Source organism: Heterodontus francisci, chromosome 8 (genome assembly GCF_036365525.1).
Source record: "Heterodontus francisci isolate sHetFra1 chromosome 8, sHetFra1.hap1, whole genome shotgun sequence".
Classification (NCBI taxonomy): Eukaryota; Metazoa; Chordata; class Chondrichthyes; order Heterodontiformes; family Heterodontidae; genus Heterodontus; species Heterodontus francisci.
The window spans coordinates 61390838-61412494 of record NC_090378.1 but is presented as its reverse complement, the minus strand read 5'-3'; the positions used below and the strand labels follow the sequence as shown (position 1 = coordinate 61412494).

General features: G+C 44.1%; 1 protein-coding gene across 1 annotated transcript in view; it reads right to left on the bottom strand.

Annotated features, from left to right (window-relative positions):
* The window catches only part of mysm1 (Myb-like, SWIRM and MPN domains 1), a 141721-nt gene that overhangs the window by 39181 nt on the left and 80883 nt on the right, over positions 1 to 21657 (bottom strand). The window contains exons 12-17 of the mRNA XM_068037219.1: positions 12950 to 13038; positions 11523 to 11577; positions 11369 to 11419; positions 8656 to 8730; positions 8102 to 8290; positions 4126 to 4258 (exon numbers count right to left, since the gene is read on the bottom strand). Coding sequence (XP_067893320.1) covers positions 4126 to 4258; positions 8102 to 8290; positions 8656 to 8730; positions 11369 to 11419; positions 11523 to 11577; positions 12950 to 13038 — 592 coding nt within the window. The remainder of the gene's footprint in view (positions 1 to 4125; positions 4259 to 8101; positions 8291 to 8655; positions 8731 to 11368; positions 11420 to 11522; positions 11578 to 12949; positions 13039 to 21657) is intronic.

Here is a 21657-nt window from a genome sequence, read left to right as displayed (position 1 = left end):
AGAACACTTGTGCCAATTTCGTTGTCCCAGCCTATATGAAGATTAAAGTCCCCCACAATTATTACATTGCCTTTGTTACAAGCTACAATAATTTCTCATTTAATACTCTGTCCAATGGTATAACTACTGTTAGGAGGCCTATAAACTACTCCCACCAGTGTTTTCTGATTCTTGCTATTCCTTATTTCCACCCATACTGATTCTACTTCATGATTTTCTGAGGTAAGATCCTTGGTCAATAATGCCCTTATGTCATCCTTTACCATCAGTGCTACACTTCCTCCTTTGCTACTCTGTCTGTCTTTCCGAAATATTGTGTACCTTGGAATATTTATTTCCCAACCTTGATCACCATGTAACCATGTCTCTGTGATGGCGAATTGATCTCGATCACGTACCTCTATTTGTGCCACTAGTTCATCTATCTGATTGCAGATGCTTCACGCATTCAGATATAGAACCTTTAATTTCATTTTTTTTGCTTCTGTTCCCTTCAAAGACCTTATTTGCTGATGCACAATTTCTGTTAAACTCTCTGTTCCTTCCTGTCCCATTCTACTTGTGTTTACCCACAACACTATATTGTTCCAATGCCTTGGCTCTTTGGATTTCCAAATCTCACCTTTCCCAAAACCTCCCCCCACTCTGTTAGTTCACATCCTCTAACCTTATCTGCTGGCTCACTCTTGAGTTTGTACACACTGTCAATTCCTACCACACTCTGATTATCATGTTCCTTATTGCTATCCTGCTCTCTTGCCTTCTCCTCTCTCTCTTTAAATTATCACATCTTCCCTCACTTAATCCCTCGCCCCCCATTATTTAGTTTCAAGTTCTCACTACTGCCCTACTTATATGACTCACCAGAACACTGGTTCAGCATGGTTCAAGTGTGGACCATCCCAACGGTACAGCTCCCACTTTCCTCAGTACTGGTGCTGATGCCCTGTGAATCAAAACCCATTTCTCCTACACCAATCTGTGAGTCACGCATTTAACTGTCCAATCTTATTTACCCTAAGCCAATTTGCTTGTGGCCAGGTGATAACCCAGAGATTATTATCTTTCAGGTTCTGCGTTTTAATTTCGCCCCAAGCTGCTCATACTCCCTTTCTCTTTCCTAGTCCTACCTATAATCACTGTTACCAACATGGACCATGACAACTGGATCCTTCCCCTCCCACTGCATGTTCCTCTCCAGCCCTGAGCAGATGTTCTGAACCCTGGCACCGGACAGGCAACACAGCCTTCTGGCCTCTCGCTCTTGGCTGCAAAGAATGGTGTCTATCCCCTTGACTATACGGTCCCCTTTTCTTTTTTCTTTTGGGCCTCCTTATCTCGAGAGACAATGGATACGCGCCTGGAGGTGGTCAGTGGTTTGTGAAGCAGCGCCTGGAGTGGCTATAAAGGCCAAGTCTGGAGTGACAGGCTCTTCCACAGGTGCTGCAGAGAAATTTGTTTGTCGGGGCTGTTGCACAGTTGGCTCTCCCCTTGCGCCTATGTCTTTTTTCCTGCCAACTACTAAGTCTCTTCGACTCGCCACAATTTAGCCCTGTCTTTATGGCTGCCCGCCAGCTCTGGCGAATGCTGGCAACTGACTCCCACGACTTGTGATCAATGTCACACGATTTCATGTCGCGTTTGCAGACGTCTTTATAGTGGAGACATGGACGTCCGGTGGGTCTGATACCAGTGGCGAGCTCGCTGTACAATGTGTCTTTGGGGATCCTGCCATCTTCCATGCGGCTCACATGGCCAAGCCATCTCAAGCGCCGCTGACTCAGTAGCGTGTATAAGCTGGGGGTGTTGGCCGCTTCAAGGACTTCTGTGTTGGAGATATAGTCCTGCCACCTGATGCCAAGTATTCTCCGAAGGCAGCGAAGATGGAATGAATTGAGACGTCGCTCTTGGCTGGCATACGTTGTCCAGGCCTCGCTGCCGTAGAGCAAGGTACTGAGGACACAGGCCTGATACACTCGGACTTTTGTGTTCCGTGTTCCGTGTCCGTAACGGTCCCCTATTACCACTATATTCCTATTATTGCCTCACTTGAATGGCTTCCTGTACCACAGTACCATGGTCAGTTTGCTCATCCACCCTGCAGCTCTTGCTCTCATCCATACAAGCTGAAAGAACCTCAAACAAGTTGGACAATTGCAAGGGCTGAGTCTCCTCCACTTCTGTCTTCTCAATCCCCTTACCTGCCTCACTTGCAGTCACATCCTCCTGTCCCTGACCAAATCAGAAGACCATATCCAGAAAATGGGCTTGGATTGTACAACTCAAAATTATTTCTAACATCTGTTAGATCAGAATAAACACACACCTCTGGTTTAACCATTTTAGATGAAGAAGATTTTTGTTTCAAAATTTAAAAAATCAATCCAAAGACCTGCACTGTGGTGCAGTGGTTAGCACCGCAGCCTCACAGCTCCAGCGACCCGGGTTCGGTTCTGGGTACTGCCTGTGCGGAGTTTGCAAGTTTTCCCTGTGACCGCGGTAAATTGCTCCTAGTGTCGGTAGGTGGTAGGAGAATTGAGGGAAGGTGGGGATGTAAGGGAATATGGGATTGATGTAGGTTTAGTATAAATGGGTGGTTGTTGGTCGACACAGACTTGGTGGGCCGAAGGGCCTGTTTCAGTGCTGTATCTATGACTCTATGGGGTATGACTACCTCCTGGAACAAAGTGTCCAGGTATCTTTCCCCCTCCGAGTGATCACAGTGTCTGTAGCTCGGCCTCCAGCGCGTTGAATCTGAGCCGAAGCTCCTCGAGCTGTAGACACGGTTGCCGTGGATCACACTGGTTAGACCACACCTGGAGTACTGTGAGGAGTTCTGGGCACCACACTTGAATAAGGATATAATAGCCTTGGAGACAATGCAGCATAGGTTTACCAGAATGATACCTGGACTCTAAGGGTCAAACTATGAGGAGATTATAGAAATTAGGGCTGTATTCCCTGGGATTTGGATGGTTACAGGGTGATTAGATTAAGGTTTTCATGGTATTAAGGGGAACACAAAGGGGAGATAAAGAGAAACTATTTCCTCTGGTTGGTGAGACGGGTTGGGCGACGCAGTGGTTAGCATCGCAGCCTCACAGCTCCAGCGACCCGGGTTCAGTTCTGGGTATTGCCTGTGTGGATTTTGCAAGTTCTCCCTGCGACCGCGTGGGTTTCCGCCAGGTGCTCTGGTTTCTTCCCACAGCCAAAGACTTGCAGGTTGATAGGTAAATTGGCCATTATATATTGCCCCTAGTGTAGGTAGGTGCTAGGAGGTTGGTGGGGATGTGGTAAGGAATATGGGATTAATGTAGAATTAGTATAAATGGGTGGTTGTTGGTCGGCACAGACTCGGTGGGCCAAAGGGCCTGTTTCAGTGCTGTATCTCTCTATGACTCTATGATTAGGACTAGAGGCACAGTCTAAGAATTAGAGCCAGATCTTTCAGGAGTTAAATGAGGAAACATTTCTACATGCAAAGGGTGGTAGAAATTTGGAACTCTCATCTGCAAATGGCAATTGATGCTAGGTCAATTGTTAATCTTTTTTTTTATTCATTCATGGGATGTGGGCGACGCTGGCCAGGCCAGCATTTATTGCCCATCCTTAATTGCCCTTGAGAAGGTGGTGGTGAGCTGCCTTCTTGAACTGCTGCAGTCCATTTGGGGTAGGTAAACCCACAGTGCTGTTAGGAAGGGAGTTCCAGGATTTTGACCCAGCAACAGTGAAGTAACGGCGATATAGTTCCAAGTCAGGATGGTGTGTGACTTGGAGGGGAACTTGCAGGTGGTGGTGTTCCCATGTATCTGCTGCCCTTAAATCTGATTTTGATAGATTTTAGTTAACCATTGGCATTAAGGGATATGGGGCACAAGCAGATGATTTCACTGAATTGTGGAATAGCCTCAAGGGGCTAAATGGCTGTTCTTATGTTCCTATATGCAGGTCAACATGCATGTTCATGGAAAAAAATGGCAATCCTAGTGTCTATGTGAAGTTCAGTTTTGAAACAAGTCAGGATGGTGAGGATAGAGGAAGAGGATGAGGAGAAAGAAGGTAGGGCAAATATTGTCTTGCCAGCCTGAAAAACATTAAATAGAGTTTTCAATTACCCATACTTACGGAAGCGGCCGTCTGTGCTGAGTTCTTCACTAACTATAAGACATGTGACCTGGGAATAAGGCAAGGAGTTACTACTATTGTATGGACTGATGATCATCCCGACAAACTGAGCTCCACCACGTGAAAAGTAATTCTGAAATGCAGAGGAACCAGTAATTAGACTTATGCACAGTAAGAAAATGGGTGCAATGATGTATTTCACACATTCTATGTCACACAATGTAGAATATTAGGGAAAAATCCCATAATGATTGTAGAAACCTTCGTTACAAAGTGTTTTTGTGCAGGGCAATCAATGGTAACATAGTGCGCTATGCTATAAACCAGATAACCTGAGTTTGAATCTTAGCCTTCTTGTACATTCACATCTCAAGATGCAAAATAACTTATCTTAGAGGTTTATCAGACTCAACATCAAAAAGACGTGAGGAACTAAATAAAAACAAGAAATGATGGAAATACTCAGCAGGTCTAGCAGCATCTGTGGAGAAGCGGAGTTAACGCTTCAGGTTAGTAACCCTTCATCAGAACTGGCAAATATTAGAAATGTAATAGGGTTCAAGCAAGCAAAGCGGGGGTGGGGCAAGAGATAACCAAAGAGAAGGTGTTGATAGGACAAGGTCACAGGGAATAAACTGACCAGAAGGTCATGGAGCAAAGGCAAACGGTTCGTTAATGGTAAGACAAAGCGTTAGCGCAGAGAGGGTGTTAATTGACAGAAAAATGAACAGCCCTGGCCCCAAGCACAAACATGAAAAAAAAGAGTGGGCAGGCACAGTAGAAACAAACTAAACAAACTAAAATAAAATAAACAAATAAAAAAGAAAAAAGAAAAGATAAAAATAAAAAGGGGGGCCCAGGGCCCATCATGCTCTGAAATTATTGAACTCGATGTTCGGTCCGGTAGGCTGTAACATGCCTAATCGGTAAATGAGGTCCTGTTTCTCGAGCTTGCTTCGATGTTCACTGGAACACTGCAGCAATCACAAGACAGAGATGTGGGCATGAGAGCAGGGGGTTGCGTTGAAATGGCCAGCAACTGGAAGCTTGGGGTCAAGCTTTTGGACTGAGCGGAGGTGTTCCGCAAAGCGGTCCCCAGTCTGCGTTTGGTCTCCCCAGTGTAGAGGAGACCACAATGTGAGCAGCGATACAGTATACTAAATTGAAAGAAGTACAAGTAAATCGCTGCTTCACCTGAAAGGAGTGTTTGGGGCCTTGGATAGTGAGGAATGAGGAGGTAAATGGGCAAGTATTACACCTCCTGTAATTGCAGGGGAAGGTGCCATTGGAAGGGGATGTGGTGGTGGGGTAATGGAGGAGTAGACCAGGGTGTCACAGAGGGAATAATTGCTTTGGAATACTGACAGGGGAGGGGAGGAGAAGATGCGTTTGGTAGTGGCATCACGAGGCAGAGGATGATCCTTTGGATGTGGCGGCTAGTGGGGTGAAAAGTGAGGACTAGGGAAACCCTGTCGCGATTCTGGGAGGGAGGGGAAGGGGTGAGGTAGAGGTGCGGGAAATGGGCCGGACATGGTTGATGGCCCTGTCAACCACAGTGAGGGGAATCCTCGGTTGAGGAAAAAGGAAAACATATGTCGTGGAAGGTTGCATCATCAGAGCAGATGCATCGGAGATGGAGAAACTGGGAGAATGGAATGGAGTCCTTCCAGGAGGCAGGGTGTGAAGAAGTGTAGTCGAGGTAGCTGTGGGAGTCGGTGGTCTTATAATGAATATTATTAGACAGCCTATCCCCAGAGATGGAGACAGAGAAGTCAGGGAAGGGAAGTGTCGGAGATGGACCATGTAAAGGTGAGAAGGATGGAAATTAGAAGCAAAGTTGATAAAGTTTTCCAGTTCCGGGCGGGAACAGGAAATGGCACCAATACAGTCATCAATGTACCGGAAAAAGAGTTGGGGAGGGGGCCTGAGTAGGACTGGAACAATGTTCGACATATCCCACAAAAAGACAGGCATAACTAGGACCCATGCGGGTACCCATAGCAACACCTTTTATCTGAAGGAAGTGAGTGGAGTTGAAGGAGAAGTTGTTCAAGGTGAGAACAAGTTCAGCCAGGCGGAGGAGGGTGGTGGTGGATGGGGACTGGTTGGGCCTCTGTTCAAGGAAGAAGCAGACAGCCCTCAAACCGTCCTGGTGGGGGATGGAGGTGTAGAGAGATGCTGCCAGATCTGCTGAGTATTTTTAGCATTTCTTGTTTTTATTTCATATTTACAGCATCTGCAGTATTTTGCTTTTATTTTAATGAGAAACTAAATGTTTTGCTCAACTGTTATGCTGGTATGTGCAATTGGGCACGAGTTATGCCTATTGGAAGCATGCTTCTCTGAGCTTGGCGACCTTTCTGGAGTCAGGATCATTTGAATGTTTCTGGCAAACCTGACAGCATGGCTGGAGAAGGTGCAGAAAATGGCTCAGGTGGGATTCAGGGACTTGATTTAATGTTTTAACTGTTAATATTACAAGACAAATTCTGACACTGCCATTAGCAGTGCACCTAACCACCCAATGATCAGCTTACAAACTCTCTATCCTTGCAGCACCCATAGCAATGCTGGAATACCAAAGATGAACTTGGCATAAATTGCCAGTAATTTGGTCCTCCTTTCCTTGTGCATTTGTTCCCTGTTAAATGAAATATAATTCCTGAGCAAATTGTGTGCACTTTTTGTAATTCCATTTTACTGTATTTAACTGACATGGGCATTCTAAGTACTCGTGGGCTAACTTTTAAACAATTCCTAAAGAAAGTTTGGAATTGTGATGTCTTCTGTGGAGCCTGCTTTGATTTTTGATTCACCAAAGATCCCTGCGACCCAGTGTTGCTAAGGCGCAAATAAATCAATGTACTACTGTCATTTGCGTATAATAATACACCCGACAATATCTGGAAGAAAATGCCAGTATAGCTCCAGTGGATCACCTGTGCCATATCAACTCCCCAAGTTCACTTGAGTAGAAAATCTAGTAAGAGCTATTTACCTAATGGAGCAGGGGAAGGAAAGACTGGCGGTGTTTCCAACTCTGATCACATTCCAGAATACCTTATTCACTAACTGCACAGTAATATTGTTCGATGCGGAGATTCTTTCTTATAACTGAACAGAATCCCCAAAATGCATAACCAGTAATTCTTAAATACTGTGGGGTAGAAATTTGTCTCAGGCAGTGGCACAAATTGGGCAATATGAGATCGGCCGCCTGTTACACACAGCACCTGATCACATATCTCCCATTTCGCGCCACTGCCTGAGACAAATTTACCCCTGTGTCATTAAGCTATGGAATGGGGAAATATGCTCAGAGATTTTTGCAAATTCAGTACATCCTAATTACTGCTTCTCCTTCTTTTTGAGTATAGAGTAGTTATTGTATTGCTAAATCTGACATAGGTTATGTTATTAGGCTCGCTGAGGGCAAATGAGAACTTATTGCATAACTATGTCTTCATAATAAAGGCCTGCTACCCGACCCGAACCAATGGGACTTGACGACATGTATTGGGTTCAGGTTGGGTGGGGCCTCTCTTCCAGATCCGGCTTTCGGACTCAGGTTGGGCCAAGTCCAGGTCAGGCCGGACACACACGGTAAGTGCTCTGCTGGTAAGTATTGAAATTAAAAAACTTACCTGAGCTGGGAGTCCGGGACGGAACTGAATCTGCGCAGTGAGCGAGTGACATCACTATGATGTCATCATGCATGCGCTGCAGCTTCCTGGAGGTTCCGAGTCGGAAGGTAAGTAAAGGGATGGTCGAGTCGGACTCGGGCCGGGTCGGGCTCGGGGCAAAATCAGAGGGATTTGGGTTGGGTCGGGTCGGTTTCTTTTTCCTGACCTGAGCAGGCCTTTACTTCATAGCCAATATCTGAACATACATGAAAAATGTAATTAAACTGTTGCTCTTCAAATCATTGAGGTATGGGTGGTACTTTTTAAATTCTGGGTCTTTGCTAAGTTTGTACCTGGTATTTAGCCTGGGTGTCAATGTCCCTTAAGGATGGATTAGGATCAAATGCAGGATGTGAATGGTACCATCCAACAATGCTGTATCCTCTTCCAGCTAGGGCTTCTGATGCCTGTGTTTGTGACACTGGGTCCATCTCACACTGCAATCCTGTGCTTAAGCTGTTACATGGCTCTGCAACACAGATCTGTAAACAGGAAATAATCCCTTATTTAGACATTTTTTCACAACGAGGTCAAAATAATTTTCCCATCATCAGAACTGTGTTTCCCTATTGCTAACAATCTGTTAATTTAACATTTGTTTCAGCCATCAGTTAAGTATTCTTCATTCATTTGCCATACAACATTCGGTTACTTGAATTTTAAACAGATGCGTTAACCCATTATTAACTTCTGTTTCTTCTGCCAATTTTAATGGTCTTTTACAAGTCTGTTAATACTGCTGTTTTAATCAAAATAGACCCCGAACACTCTTAACTTATTTCTCTGGCATGGAAAGGAAAGGGAGGGAAAACATGGGACGTTAAAACCAATCCAAAATCCTACTTACCTCTAATACTTTCTTTCCTGAGGAATATCGCCCACCTAATAGGCCAATCACTTCTGCCATGGACACATGGGCGTGCTAAACATGGAATAAATAAGACAATTATTTTTAACAACATATGGAAAATTCATGCATTCAACAAATTACCATGTACCTACAATATTGCTGTTATAGCAAGTTACAAAAGTATTGTGCCAGTAATGCATAATGAATACAATTACACGGTAAAAACCAGTAGAATTTTATTTTCTTTTATTTAGCATGTACTCTCTTCCATAAACAAGCATTTTTTTTTTATAGCGGTTTCCCTGAATGTCAGTGGTCTAATAAGCACAGGTTTATGCATGCAATTCCTCACATTGCAAATTCATAGACAATACCACTGGTCACATCTGAGATATATGAGGGGAACAAAGTGGAGAAATAATTATTTCTTGTTAATCACAGGATTGTCTTAAGCTCAATACTCCTTTAAATGGTGGGGGTGGGGGGGGGGAGCCTTAAAATAAAATCTGAGTGGAGGGTTTGCTACAAGGTTGTAACAAAATTAATTTTTAAAATCCTGCAGAAGATTCAATACAAAAAGCCCAATGCACATTATATGTTTGAAGGTTCACAGAATACATTTTGCATGGAAAAAGTCAACCTGTATTTGATTCTGATTTACATTTTCAGAAGAGGCTGTCTGTTTGCATCATTATCTGAATAACTTTGTGACTCAATGTATATCTTAAAAATCCTTTACCAAACAAATCAACCTAAAACAGTCGAAAGCACATAAACAACCCATTCAGCCTAACTGGTCTATGCCAGTATTTATGCTCCACCCTAGCCATTTCATTCTAACAACTGAAATTAATAGAATTCACAGGTATAAATGGTGCCTTAATAAAAACACTGCAAACCAAAACACACACAACTTTCAAGTTATTTGCAATATCTAGGAGTTCAATTGACACTTAACCCTTTTAGGACTGCAGTAGAGCTTCAAAACCATGGAGGAAAAAGGTGTTCCCATCATTTGATTTTTTTCAACACTAAATCTATTACACTAGTCACAAGAAACTAAGGGGTAGATTTTCACCTTAACTGCCCAGGCATTAAGAGTCACCTAGGGAGAGTACAGGAAGGAAAATGTGATGGGGAGAATTGCAAGCTAGTTCTGGTAGAGATGGCAATTATAATGCAATTTCTGTAATCTGACATGCTTTGAATATCTTTGTTCCATATTATCTTTCCATCTCCCTTGTTTCATCAAACAATTGCATGCTGGAGCAATGCACCTTGATTCTACTAGTTAAAAGTGTACTCAATTGAATTGTGCACCTAAGTAGTCTGTCATTGAAATCAACTTGCCATTTCAGTGAGTGCATTTTGAACTCAAACATAGAAGTAACTGATTGTATGAGCTCCCATAGTCAGAATTAGTCTACCATACAAAGTCTCTAAGGTCTTTTGTAAGACTGAAGTCTTGTTGTATCTCTTCTATTAAGAATATTGAGTCACCAGCTGCTGTTACATTTTTTTAAATTCATTCATGGGATGTGGGCGACGCTGGCCAGGCCATCCTTAATTGCCCTTGAGAAGGTCAGGCTTTGTCCTGGATGGTGTCGAGCTTCTTGAGTGTTGTTGGAGCTGCACCAACCAGGCAAGTGGAGAGTATTCCATCACACTCCTGACTTGTGCCTTGTAGATGGTGGACAGGCTTTGGGGAGTCAGGAGGTGAGTTATCCGCCGCAGGATTCCTAGCCTCTGGCCTGCTCTTGTAGCCACGGTATTTATATGGCTATTCCAGTTCAGTTTCTGGTCAATGGTAGCCCCTAGGATGTTGATAGTGGGGGACTCAGCGATGGTAATGCCATTGAATGTCAAGGGGAGATGGTTAGATTCTCTCTCGTTGGAGATGGTCATTGCCTGGCACTCCTGTGGCGCGAATGTTACTTGCCACTTATCAGCCCAAGTCTGGATATTGTCCACGTCTTGCTGCATTTCTACATGGACTGCTTCAGTATCTTTCCCACTTCTGACCTTATGATTGAAGGAAGGTCATTGATGAAGCAGCTGAAGATTCAACAACAGAATCTACTCATAGGCACCATCAACATTTGGCACTAATGTCTGAAATGTTGCTGAGGGGACCATGCTGCTTGATGTACTTTGAACAACTTAAGCTTTGCTCCCATGCACTTTATATGCTCACAAATTGATTTTTTTAAGAGTTTCATACTTTAGTTTCGTTCACAATATGCACTACCTAATGAAACATTGCATTTTGTACATTAAGATGACACACATTGAACTTTGCCATCAATTTTTAAGGTATTTTATTATGGCATTTCTTTTTGCATCACTACACATTTTAAACATCAAATATTCCATTAATTACAGTAGATGGGCTGACATTTAACACACTAAAAGCATTTTTATAAATATTGCAGCTTAAAGAAATTAAGATTTGAGGAATTTATTTTGTATTACACTGAATTTTAGGATACTGGCATTTGTATACTTTTTTTTTTAACTTAATGAAGTTTTCCACAGACCTGTTGTATTTATTAAGCACTTGTGGCAATAATAGATTCTGCTATTATTCTTGGTAATATCATTTCCACTAAAATGGTACATAATTTTGCAAGTTAGCAGCAACGTATACTTGTGCTGCAAAGTGGAAAAAAATCAGTCCAAAATGATTAAATCAACTGCTCTTTTTGCTCACCATATCCATCACCAACAATGCCTCTGCAGCTACCTTCACTTGAAATGGCTCCTGAAATGAAAATGCCATTTACCAACAGGTATAATTTAAAAAAAAAATAAACACAACAAACTAGAAGTTATCATCTTTCTCTGAAGACAGATAAGACTCATACCGGTTTCTCTTCACTGAAGCAGTGGCATGGGATCAACTGGAAAGGGTCAAAAGAGCTAAGGAGAGAGAATGAGGCACAATAATCAGATCACTGAAGACAAAAACATGAACACTGGCGCATGGGTGGCTGCAGGAAAATAACATTTAAATAAAAGTCTGTATTTACCTGCACTGCTATAAAACGTTCTGGCTTTTTGTACATCAGCCAAAGAAAAAAACTAACAGCTACTTGGATGCATTTTAATTCCTGAACGGCCAACTGGCAGAATAGGTTGGTTACCCAATTCGTCATGTGGTCATCTCAAGGGCTGGGCCTTATTAACATATGTATGGACACCTGCACATCCCAAATGGCCAGCCTGATGCAGTTTACTCACTCCAAGCCAAAAAAAGGTAAATTCCAGAGCAAGGTGGGGAAGGCGGAGTTGTGATCATGAGAAGGGGAGCCTGGAACAGCAGCTGCTGCACCCCACATCATTCTCCTGCAACCCGTAGCAGAAGTCCTGCTTCTCTGACCCATTAAAAAAAAACTAACACATAACCTTTTGGCCATCTTCTCCTACATTGTCAGGCTTTACTGAGTGGAGCATCTTCTATGGACTCTTCACCCAGTATGCTGTTAAAATGACACTGGGTACTTGTGTACTTCATGGGACACCACTTTGTATGAATTCACAAGACCTCCACCTGAATCAGTTCAGCTGCCCATGAAAACACCAAAGAAAACACGACTGCAGATGGGAAATAAGGCTGCAAGTCCACTGCTATAATTTTCTCTCTGCTACATCCCTGTTTCTACCAGGTGGAGGGAGTTAAAATCAGTTCAATTATTTGTTAACTTATATTGTTTCAAGTGTTTTGACAAACAGCCACAATTTGCTGGCAGAAAACTGGTTCATAAAGAAAAATTCATGCACTCGCTATGACTGTATATAGATTTGCTTTGATCCCAGTAAAGGTAGTTGTATGTCGTGGTTAAAAATGGAAAATCCTTCCAAATTTTAAACAGTCTCCACCACACCTGAGAATCTAATAAGAATTTTAAACATTTCCTAACTGACAACTGCAGCTGAATCCCAGCCACAAAGCCACTCGTAGCCCAAGAAATCATCTTCCCAAATTCCAGAAAACACCAAAAATAATTTTGAGCAGTTTGTTTAATTTTTTTCCAGATGCCTTCAAAATGTTCATGTATCAAAAATATTCTGGAAGGAACATGGAGTGACCCCTAATCTTGACAACAGGCAACACACACACCTAATTAAGATTAACCTTAGGATGTGCCACATCCTGCCCATCTGCATAGGTGGAACCCAAAAGCAAGCGTGACATGTATAAAGCAAATATTATGATCAGGGTTCTCAAATCAATTCCTCAATGCTGCGATTAAAAAAAAACATGCTACTGTAGTTCTTGAAGAGTTTATACCTCTTCAGCTGGCGTGGGCCTCTTGCTACTTTTGGAGGTTTGTTCAACTCTTCCTCATTCCTCCTGGCCAGCTCTTCTGCTGTGAGATGCTAAAATTCACAAAACAATATTCAATGTTATCCAGTGATACTTGATGTTTGAAGTTTGACAGGCAGCCTAGTGGGGAACTGTTAAGCACAAATGGGCAACATGTGGGATGTCGGTTAGTGACCTGAAATACCCAACACCCTAATCTTGATTGTGTTACTGGAGAAAATGCTGAGCAGTTGCTGGGCATTCTTCCAGAGGAAAGGAAGCCAAAATAGGAGGGACTGTCAGCCCAGCTGCTATCATATATCTTTGCAGAACACCACTGGCGGAAGCCTGGAGAACACTGCCTGTTTGGCTATAAACAGTGTGCATATGAGAAAGGACAGAAAGTAAACGTGAAAAAAGGAAGTTTTATCCTTGTCAAAAGAAAACATTGTGAACTTGCCCCCCCCCACCCCGCCTCCCGACAGGTCTGAAGATTATTACAGTATACTGGTCAGTGAAGATATGATAATTCATAAATCACCTGAGATTGCATAAAGACTAAAACACACAAATAAATCAACAGCAATCGAATTCAGAGGTTCAGATGAACATACAATCTCCAAAACTAAGGTTTATTACTGAGGTTATTACTACTATTGGTAACATTTTAGTATTGGTAGGGTATATTAATAGCGGCAAAGTGGATTAGTTTTGTTAAGTGGACATTACAGGGAAGCAGGTAGGTGATTGGCTGGGTGAGACTGCGCAGCTACAAACAGCACGAGAAGGGAAAGAGAGTAGCGAGACACAGGGAGCTGGTTGGTGAGTTTTCTGGTGGGTATTTTCTTACTTTATTTTCTTTTTATTGCAGATTTTTATTTTTTCTCTGACATTTAAGTCTATCTACTAAGTAGAAGCTAAAATATCAGTCTTCTTCTTCTTAAAATAAATAAAAGATAAAATAAAATAATTGAAATACCTAAAACACACACCTGTGTAATTAGGAAAAGTATAACTTTAGTTGTAGGTGGTACTGGCATTCGCTAAGTGCAGTAAATTCTATAATACATAGGAATTATTCCAAGTTAATTAGAAAGTAATTAAAGTAGATTAATTAATAGCATAAGTAACAATGGCAGGACAGGTGTTATGTCGCAGCTGTGGTAGTGGGAGCTCCTGGATGCCAAGGCGATCCAGGACAAACATGTCTGCAGAAAGTTGACGCAGCTAGAGAAATTCCGATTATTGATCTAGAAGCCGAACTGCAAACACTGCTCAACATAAGGGAGGGGGAGAAATACCTGGACACTTTGTTCTGGAAGACGGTCACACCTCTTAGAATAGGGTTATCTGTTTTGGTCAGCAGTGAGGGACAGGAGGATGTAACCGTGAGTGAGGCAGGTAAAGGGACTGAACAGACAGCAATGGAGGAGCCTCAGACTTCGCAATTGTCAAACAGGTTTGAGGTGCTCTCAACCTGTGTAGATGAAAACAAGGTTTGCAAGGTGGATGAGCAGACTGGCCATGGCACAGTGGTACAGGAAGCCATTCAAGTGAGGGGAGCAAAAAGGAATGTGGTGGTAATAGGGGATAGTATAGTGAGGAGGATTGACACTGTTCTGTGCAACCAAGAGCATGAGTCCAGAAGGCTGTGTTGCCTGCCTGGTGCCAGGGTTCGGGACATCTGCTCAGGGCTAGACAGGAACCTGGGAGTGGGAGGGGGAGGATCCAGTTATCATGGTCTATATAGATACCAATGACATAGGCAGGACTAGCAAAGAGGTTCTACTTAGACAGTATGAGGAGCTAGGCATCAAGTTGAAGAGCAGAACCTCAAGGATAATATCTCTGGATTATTACTTGAGCCACGTGCCAATTGGCAGAGAGCACATAAGATTAGTGAAATGAACATGTGGCCCTAAGACTGGTGTGGGAGAAGCAGGTTTCAGTTTGTGGGGCACTGGTACCAGTACTGGGGAAAGTGGGGGCTGTACCGATGGGACGGTCTGAACCTGAAACATGCTGGGACCAACTAGCACCAAGAGTGGCTCGGTAGCACCACTACTGACCTAGCTGGCCGAGTCCTAAAGGACATGGCTGCTAGACTGGGTCTGCGGCAGGTGGTGGGGGAACCAACACGAGGGAAGAACATACTCGACCTCGTCCTCACCAATCTGCCTGCTGCAGATGCATCTGTCCATGACAGTATTGGTAGGAGTGACCACCGCACAGCCCTTGTGGAGACGAAGTCCTGCCTTCACATTGAGGATACCGTCCATCGTGTTGTGTGGCACTATCACCATGCTGAATGGGATAGATTTCGAACAGATCTAGCAATGCAAAACTGGGCATCCATGAGGCGCTGTGGGCCATCAGCAGCAGCAGAATTGTACTCAACCACAATCTGTAAGCTCATGGTCCGGCATATCCCCCACTCTACCATTACCATCAAGCCAGGAGACCAACCCTGGTTCAATGAAGAGTGCAGGAGGGCATGCCAGGAGCAGCACCAGGCATACCTCAAAATGAGGTGTGAACCTGATGAAGCTACAACCCAGGACTACTTGCATGCCAAACTGCATAAGCAGCATGCGATAGACAGAGCTAAGCGATCCCATAACCAACGGATCAGATCTAAGCTCTGCAGTCCTGCCACATCCAGCCGAGAATGGTGGTGGACAATTAAACAACTAACTGGAGGAGGTGGCTCCACAAATATCCCCATCCTCAATGATGGGGGAGCCCAGCACATCAGTGCTAAAGATAAGGCAGAAGCATTTACAACAATCTTCGGCCAGAAGTGCCGAGTTGATGATCCATCTCGGCCTCCTCCTGAAGTCCCCAGCATCACAGATGCCAGACTTCAGCCAATTCGATTCACTCCACGTGATATCAAGAAACGACTGAAGGCAGTGGATACTACAAAAGCTACGGGCCCTGATAATATTCTGGCAATAGTACTGAAGACCTGTGCTCCAGAACTTGCGGCGCCCCTAGCCAACCTGTTCAAGTACAGCAACAACACTGGCATCTACCCTGCAATGTGGAAAATTGCCCAGATATGTCCTGTACACAAAAAGCAGGACAAATCCAACCCGGCCAACGACCGCCCCATTAGCCTACTCTCAATCATCAGTAAAGTGATGGAAGGTGTCATCAACATTGCCATCAAGCGGCACTTGCTTAGCAATAACCTGCTCAGTGACGCTCAGTTCCACTCAGCTCCTGACCTCATTACATCCTTGGTTCAAACATGGACAATAGAGCTGAACTCAAGAGGTGAGGTGAGAGTGACTGCCCTTGACATCAAGGCAGCATTTGACAGAGTATGGCATCAAGGAGCCCTCACAAAACTGAGGTCAATGGGAATCAGGGGGAAAACCCTCCGCTGGCTGGAGCCATACCTAGCACTAAGAAAGATGGTTGTGGTTGTTGGAGGTCAATCATCTGAGCTCCAGGACATCACTGCAGGAGTTCCTCGGGTTAGTGTCCGAGGCCCAACCATCTTCAGCTGCTTCATCAATGACCTTCCTTCAATCATAAGGTCAGAAGTGGGGATGTTCGCTGATGATTGCACAATGTTCAGCACCATTCGTGACTCCTCAGATACTGAAGCAGTCCGTGTAGAAATGCAGCAAGACCTGGACAATATCCAGGCTTGGGTTGATAAGTGGCAAGTAACATTCGCGCCACACAAGTGCCAGGCAATGACCATCTCCAACAAGAGAGAATCTAACCATCTCCCCTTGACATTCAATAGCATTACCATCGCTGAATCCCCCACTATCAACATCCTAGGGGCTACCATTGACCAGAAACTGAACTGGAAGAGCCATATCAATACCGTGGCTACAAGAGCAGGTCAGAGGCTAGGAATCCTGAGGCGAGTAACTCACCTCCTGACTCCCCAAAGCCTGTCCACCATCTACAAGGCACAAGTCAGGAGTGTAATGGAATACTCTCCACTTGCCTGGATGGGTGCAGCACCAACAACACTCAAGAAGCTCGACACCATCCAGGACAAAGCAGCCCGCTTGATTGGCACCCCATCTACAAACATTCACTCCCTCCACCACCGACGCACAGTGGCAGCAGTGTGTACCATCTACAAGATGCACTGCAGCAATGCACCAAGGCTCCTTGGACAGCACCTTCCAAACCCGCGACCTCTACCAACTAGAAGGACAAGGGCAGCAAATACATGGGAACACCACCACCTGCAAGTTCCCCTCCAAGTCACACACCATCCTGACTTGGAACTATATTGCCGTTCCTTCACTGTCGCTGGGTCAAAATCCTGGAACTCCCTTCCTAACAGCACTGTGGGTATACCTACCCCACATGGACTGCAGCGGTTCAAGAATGCAGCTCACCACCACCTTCTCAAGTGCAATTAGGGATGGACAATAAATGCTGGTCTGGCCAGCGATGCCCACATCCCATGAATGAATTTTTAAAAAACTGTATAACTAAGGAAGTAGAGAGAGCTTTAAACTAAATGGGGGGCGGTGGGCAGGGGGGGTGTGCGGTGTTGAGGGATCAAACATGGGTAGATGTAGCAAATCAAGGGGTAGAGTCAAGGCAGGAGAGCAGAATAGTAATATGTGAAATGAAGATCAGAGAATGGCAGGAAGGGAGAGAGAAAAAACCTAAGAACACACGAACAGTCAAGACTAAATGTTACAAAGATAACATAAAGACAAAACTAAAGGCTCTGTATCTGAATGCACGTAGTATTCATAACAAAGTAGATGAACAGATAGCGCACATTGAAGTAAATAAATTTGATCTGAAAGCCATTACGGAGACGTGGCTGCAGGATGACAAGGATTGTGTCCTGAATATTGAGGGGTATATGACATGCAAGAAGAATAGGAAGCTAGGTAAATGCGGAGGGGTAGCACTGTTAATCAAGGATAGTACTGATGCAATAGTGAGAGATGACCTTGGTTCGGGAGATCAGGATATAGAATTGGTTGGGTGGAGATGAGGAATAGTGGGGGAAAGTCTCCCAAACAGTAAACACAATGTAGGACTAAGTGTACAAGAAGAAATATTGGGTGCTTGTGATAAAGGGATGGCAATAATCATGGGTGATTTTAATCTACATATAAATTGGAATAATCAGATTGGCAATAGTAGCCTGGATGAGGAGTTCATAGAATGCTTTCGAGATAGTTTCTTAGAGCAGCACGTTCTGGAAACCAACCAGAGCAGGTTATATTAGACTTGGTATTGTGTAATGTGACAGGATTAATTAATGACCTCAGAGTAAAGGCACCTCTAGGTAGCAGCGACCACAATGATTGAATTTTACATCCAATTTGAAAGAGAGGAGTGGATCGAAGACTAATATTTTAAACTTAAATAAGGGCAACTATGTGGGCATGAAAGCTGAGCTAGCTGAAGTGAACTGGGTTACTAGGCTAGGAGACAGATCAATAGAGAAGCAGTAGCAGATATTTAAGGGGATATTTCAGAATATTCTGGATAAGTATATTCCTAATATAAAGAAAAATTCTAAGGGGAGAATCTGCCATTTGTAGTTAACTAAGCAAGTTAAGGTAAGTATCAAACTTAAGGAAAAAGCATATAATTACGCAAAGATGAGTGGCAGGTCAGAATATAAAAAATGACAGAGAATGACTAAAAGGTTAATCAGGAGAAAGAAATTAGCATATGAGGAAGCTAGCTAGAAATGTAAAAACAGACAGCAAGAGTTTCTACAGGCATTTAAAAAGGAAAAGAGTAACTAAAGTGAGTCCTCGAGAGAGAGAGAGAGAGAGAGAGAGAGAGAGAGAGAGAATGGGGAGTTAATAGTAGATAATAAGGAAATGGCGGATGAAATGAACAAATATTTTGCTTCTGTCTTCACTTTAGAGGATACAAAAAACAATCCAGTAACAGCTGTATAACAGGAGGTGGAAGGAAGAAAGGAACTTGGTGAAATTACAATCACCAGGGAAGCGGTAATGAGCAAATTGATACAGCTGCAGGCTGACAAGTCTCCGGGTCCTGATGGACTTCATCCTAGGCTCCTAAAAGAGGTGGCTAATGAGGTAGTAGATGCATTGGTGTTAATTTTTCAAAATTTGCTAGATTCTGGTAAGGTTCCATCACACTGGAAATTAGCAAATATATAACCCCTCTATTCAAGGAGGAGAGGCAGAAAACAGGGAACTATGTTTCGTTTAGAGATCCAGCACTGAAACAGGCCCTTCGGCCCACCGAGTCTGTGCCGACCATCAACCACCCATTTATACTAATCCTACACTAATCCCATATTCCTACCACATCCCCACCTGTCCCTATATTTCCCTCCCACCTACCTATACTAGTGGCAATTTATAATGGCCAATTTACCTACCAACCTGCAAGTCTTTTTGGCTTGTGGGAGGAAACAGGAGCACCTGGAGAAAACCCACGCAGACACAGGGAGAACTTGCAAACTCCACACAGGCAGTACCCAGAATCGAACCCGGGTAGCTAGAGCTGTGAGGCTGCAGTGCTAACCACTGCGCCACTGTGCCACCCTTTAGGCCAGTTAGCTTGACGTCCGTCATGGGGAAGGTGTTAGAATCGGTTAAGGAGGTTGTAGCTAGGCACTTAGAAAAACTCAAGGTAATTGGGAATAGTCAGCATGGTTCTGTGAAAGGGAAATCATGTTTAACCAATTTACTGGAGTTCTTTGAAGGAGTAACATGTGCTGTGGATAAAGGGGATAAAGACGTACTCTACTTGGATTTCCACAAGGCATTTGACAAGGTGCCACATAAAAGGTTATTGCGCAAAGTAGGAGCTCAAGGTGTAGTGGGTAGCATATTAGCATGGATAGAAGATTGGCTGGTTAGCAGAAAACAGAGAGTATACATAAATGGGTCCTTTTCTGATTGGCAGGATGTGAGGAGTGGAGTCCCGCAGGGGTCTGTGCTGGGGCCTCAACTTTTTACAATTTACATCAATGACTTAGATGAGGGGAGCGATGACTTGGTAGCTAAATTTGCAGATAACACAAAGATAGGTGGGGAAGTATGTTGTGAAAAGGACATAAGGAGGTTGCAGACCGATATAGATAGGTTGAGTGAGTGGGCAAAAATCTGGCAGATGGAGTATAATGTGGGAAAGTGTGAAGTTGTTCACTTTGGCAGGAAGAATAAAAAAACAGAGTACTACTTAAACAGAGAACGACTGCAGAATTCCGAGATGCAGAGGAATCTAGGTGTTCTAGTGCATGAGTCACAAAAAGTTAGTATGCAGGTACAGCAAATCATAAAGAAGGCTAATGGAATGCTGTCTTTTATTATGAGAAGAATTGAAAATAAAAGTAAGGATGTTATGCTTCAGTTATACAGGGTATTGGTTAGACCACTTCTTGAATATTGTGTGCAGTTTTGGTCTCCTTATTTAAGGAAGGATGTAAATGTGTTGGAGGCGGTTCAGAGGAGGTTTACTCGATTGATACCTGGAATAAGGAAAGGTTGGCCAGACTGGGCTTGTTTCCACTGGAGTTTAGAAAAGTGAGGGGAGACTTGATTGAAGCATATAAGATCCTGAACGGTCTTGTCAAGGTGGTTGTGGAAAGGATGTTTCCTCTTGTGGGTGAGTCCAGAATTAGGGGTCGCCCTTTTAGCACAGAGATGAGGAGAAATTTTTTCTCTCAGAGGGTTGTGCGACTTTGGAATTCTCTGCCTCAGAAGGTGGTGGAGGCGGGGTCATTGAATATTTTTAAGGCGGAAATAGATAGATTCTTGTTCGGCAAGGGAATCAAAGGTTATCGGGGGTAGATGAGGGTGTGGAATTCGGGACACCAACAGAGCAGCCATGATCTTATTGAATGGCCTAATTCGTATGATCGTACGTACAAAGATAGAGGGATGGATTTTACGGCAAGGCCTGGCAGCAGGACTGTAAACGGGTGCTGCTTCAGTTTGTATGTTCAGCATCTGGCCGCACGTGATATCACGGTGGTCAGTTAATTAACTTGGGAGGCGCAGGGGTTGTCCAATTGAACTGCAGAGGTGTGAAGTGAGATGGTGTCAAGTGATGCCACAGCAGGTGCTGGTGCCATATTTAAAGGGCTGCCAGCCCTGTATTCACTGCTGCCTGCTTTCAAAGAGTCCCTGCCTGACTGCTGCCTGCTACAAAGGAGCTGCTGCCAGCTGTGAAGGTGCCTCGCTTGCCTGCTACCAAGGAGATGCTGCCTGCTGTGAAGGAACTTCTGCCTACCTGCTACCAAGGAGATGCTGCCTGCTGTGTAGGAGCTAAATGGAAGGCTGCAGCAAGAATGACAGAAGGAAGACCCTGGGTGACCCCATGGTTCAGCGATGCCTCTTTGCAGGTTCTCCTCCGCTGCAAGGGCAAGGCAGGAGGTCCTCTTCTCTAGGGAGGGAAGGAGGAGACCAGCTCACTTGACCAAGCAAGCCTGGAAAGGAGGTCGGCTGCCATGGGGTCACCCAAAGAACCTGGATCCAGATCGGTCTGCAAAGCGGAGTACTCCATAACTCTTTTCCCATGCATGGGGCAACACGAGAGGGTGCATCTGATGGAGAGGGAGTGACCACCCAGACTGTGGCAAAAGTGGTCAGGCAGTAGCATATGTTGCCAAAGACATGGCTTCATCTCAGTGAGAGGCATCTGTCTGTTTTTGCTGACACCCACAAGGTCCTTCGAGAATGGCTGCATGCAGGAGACAT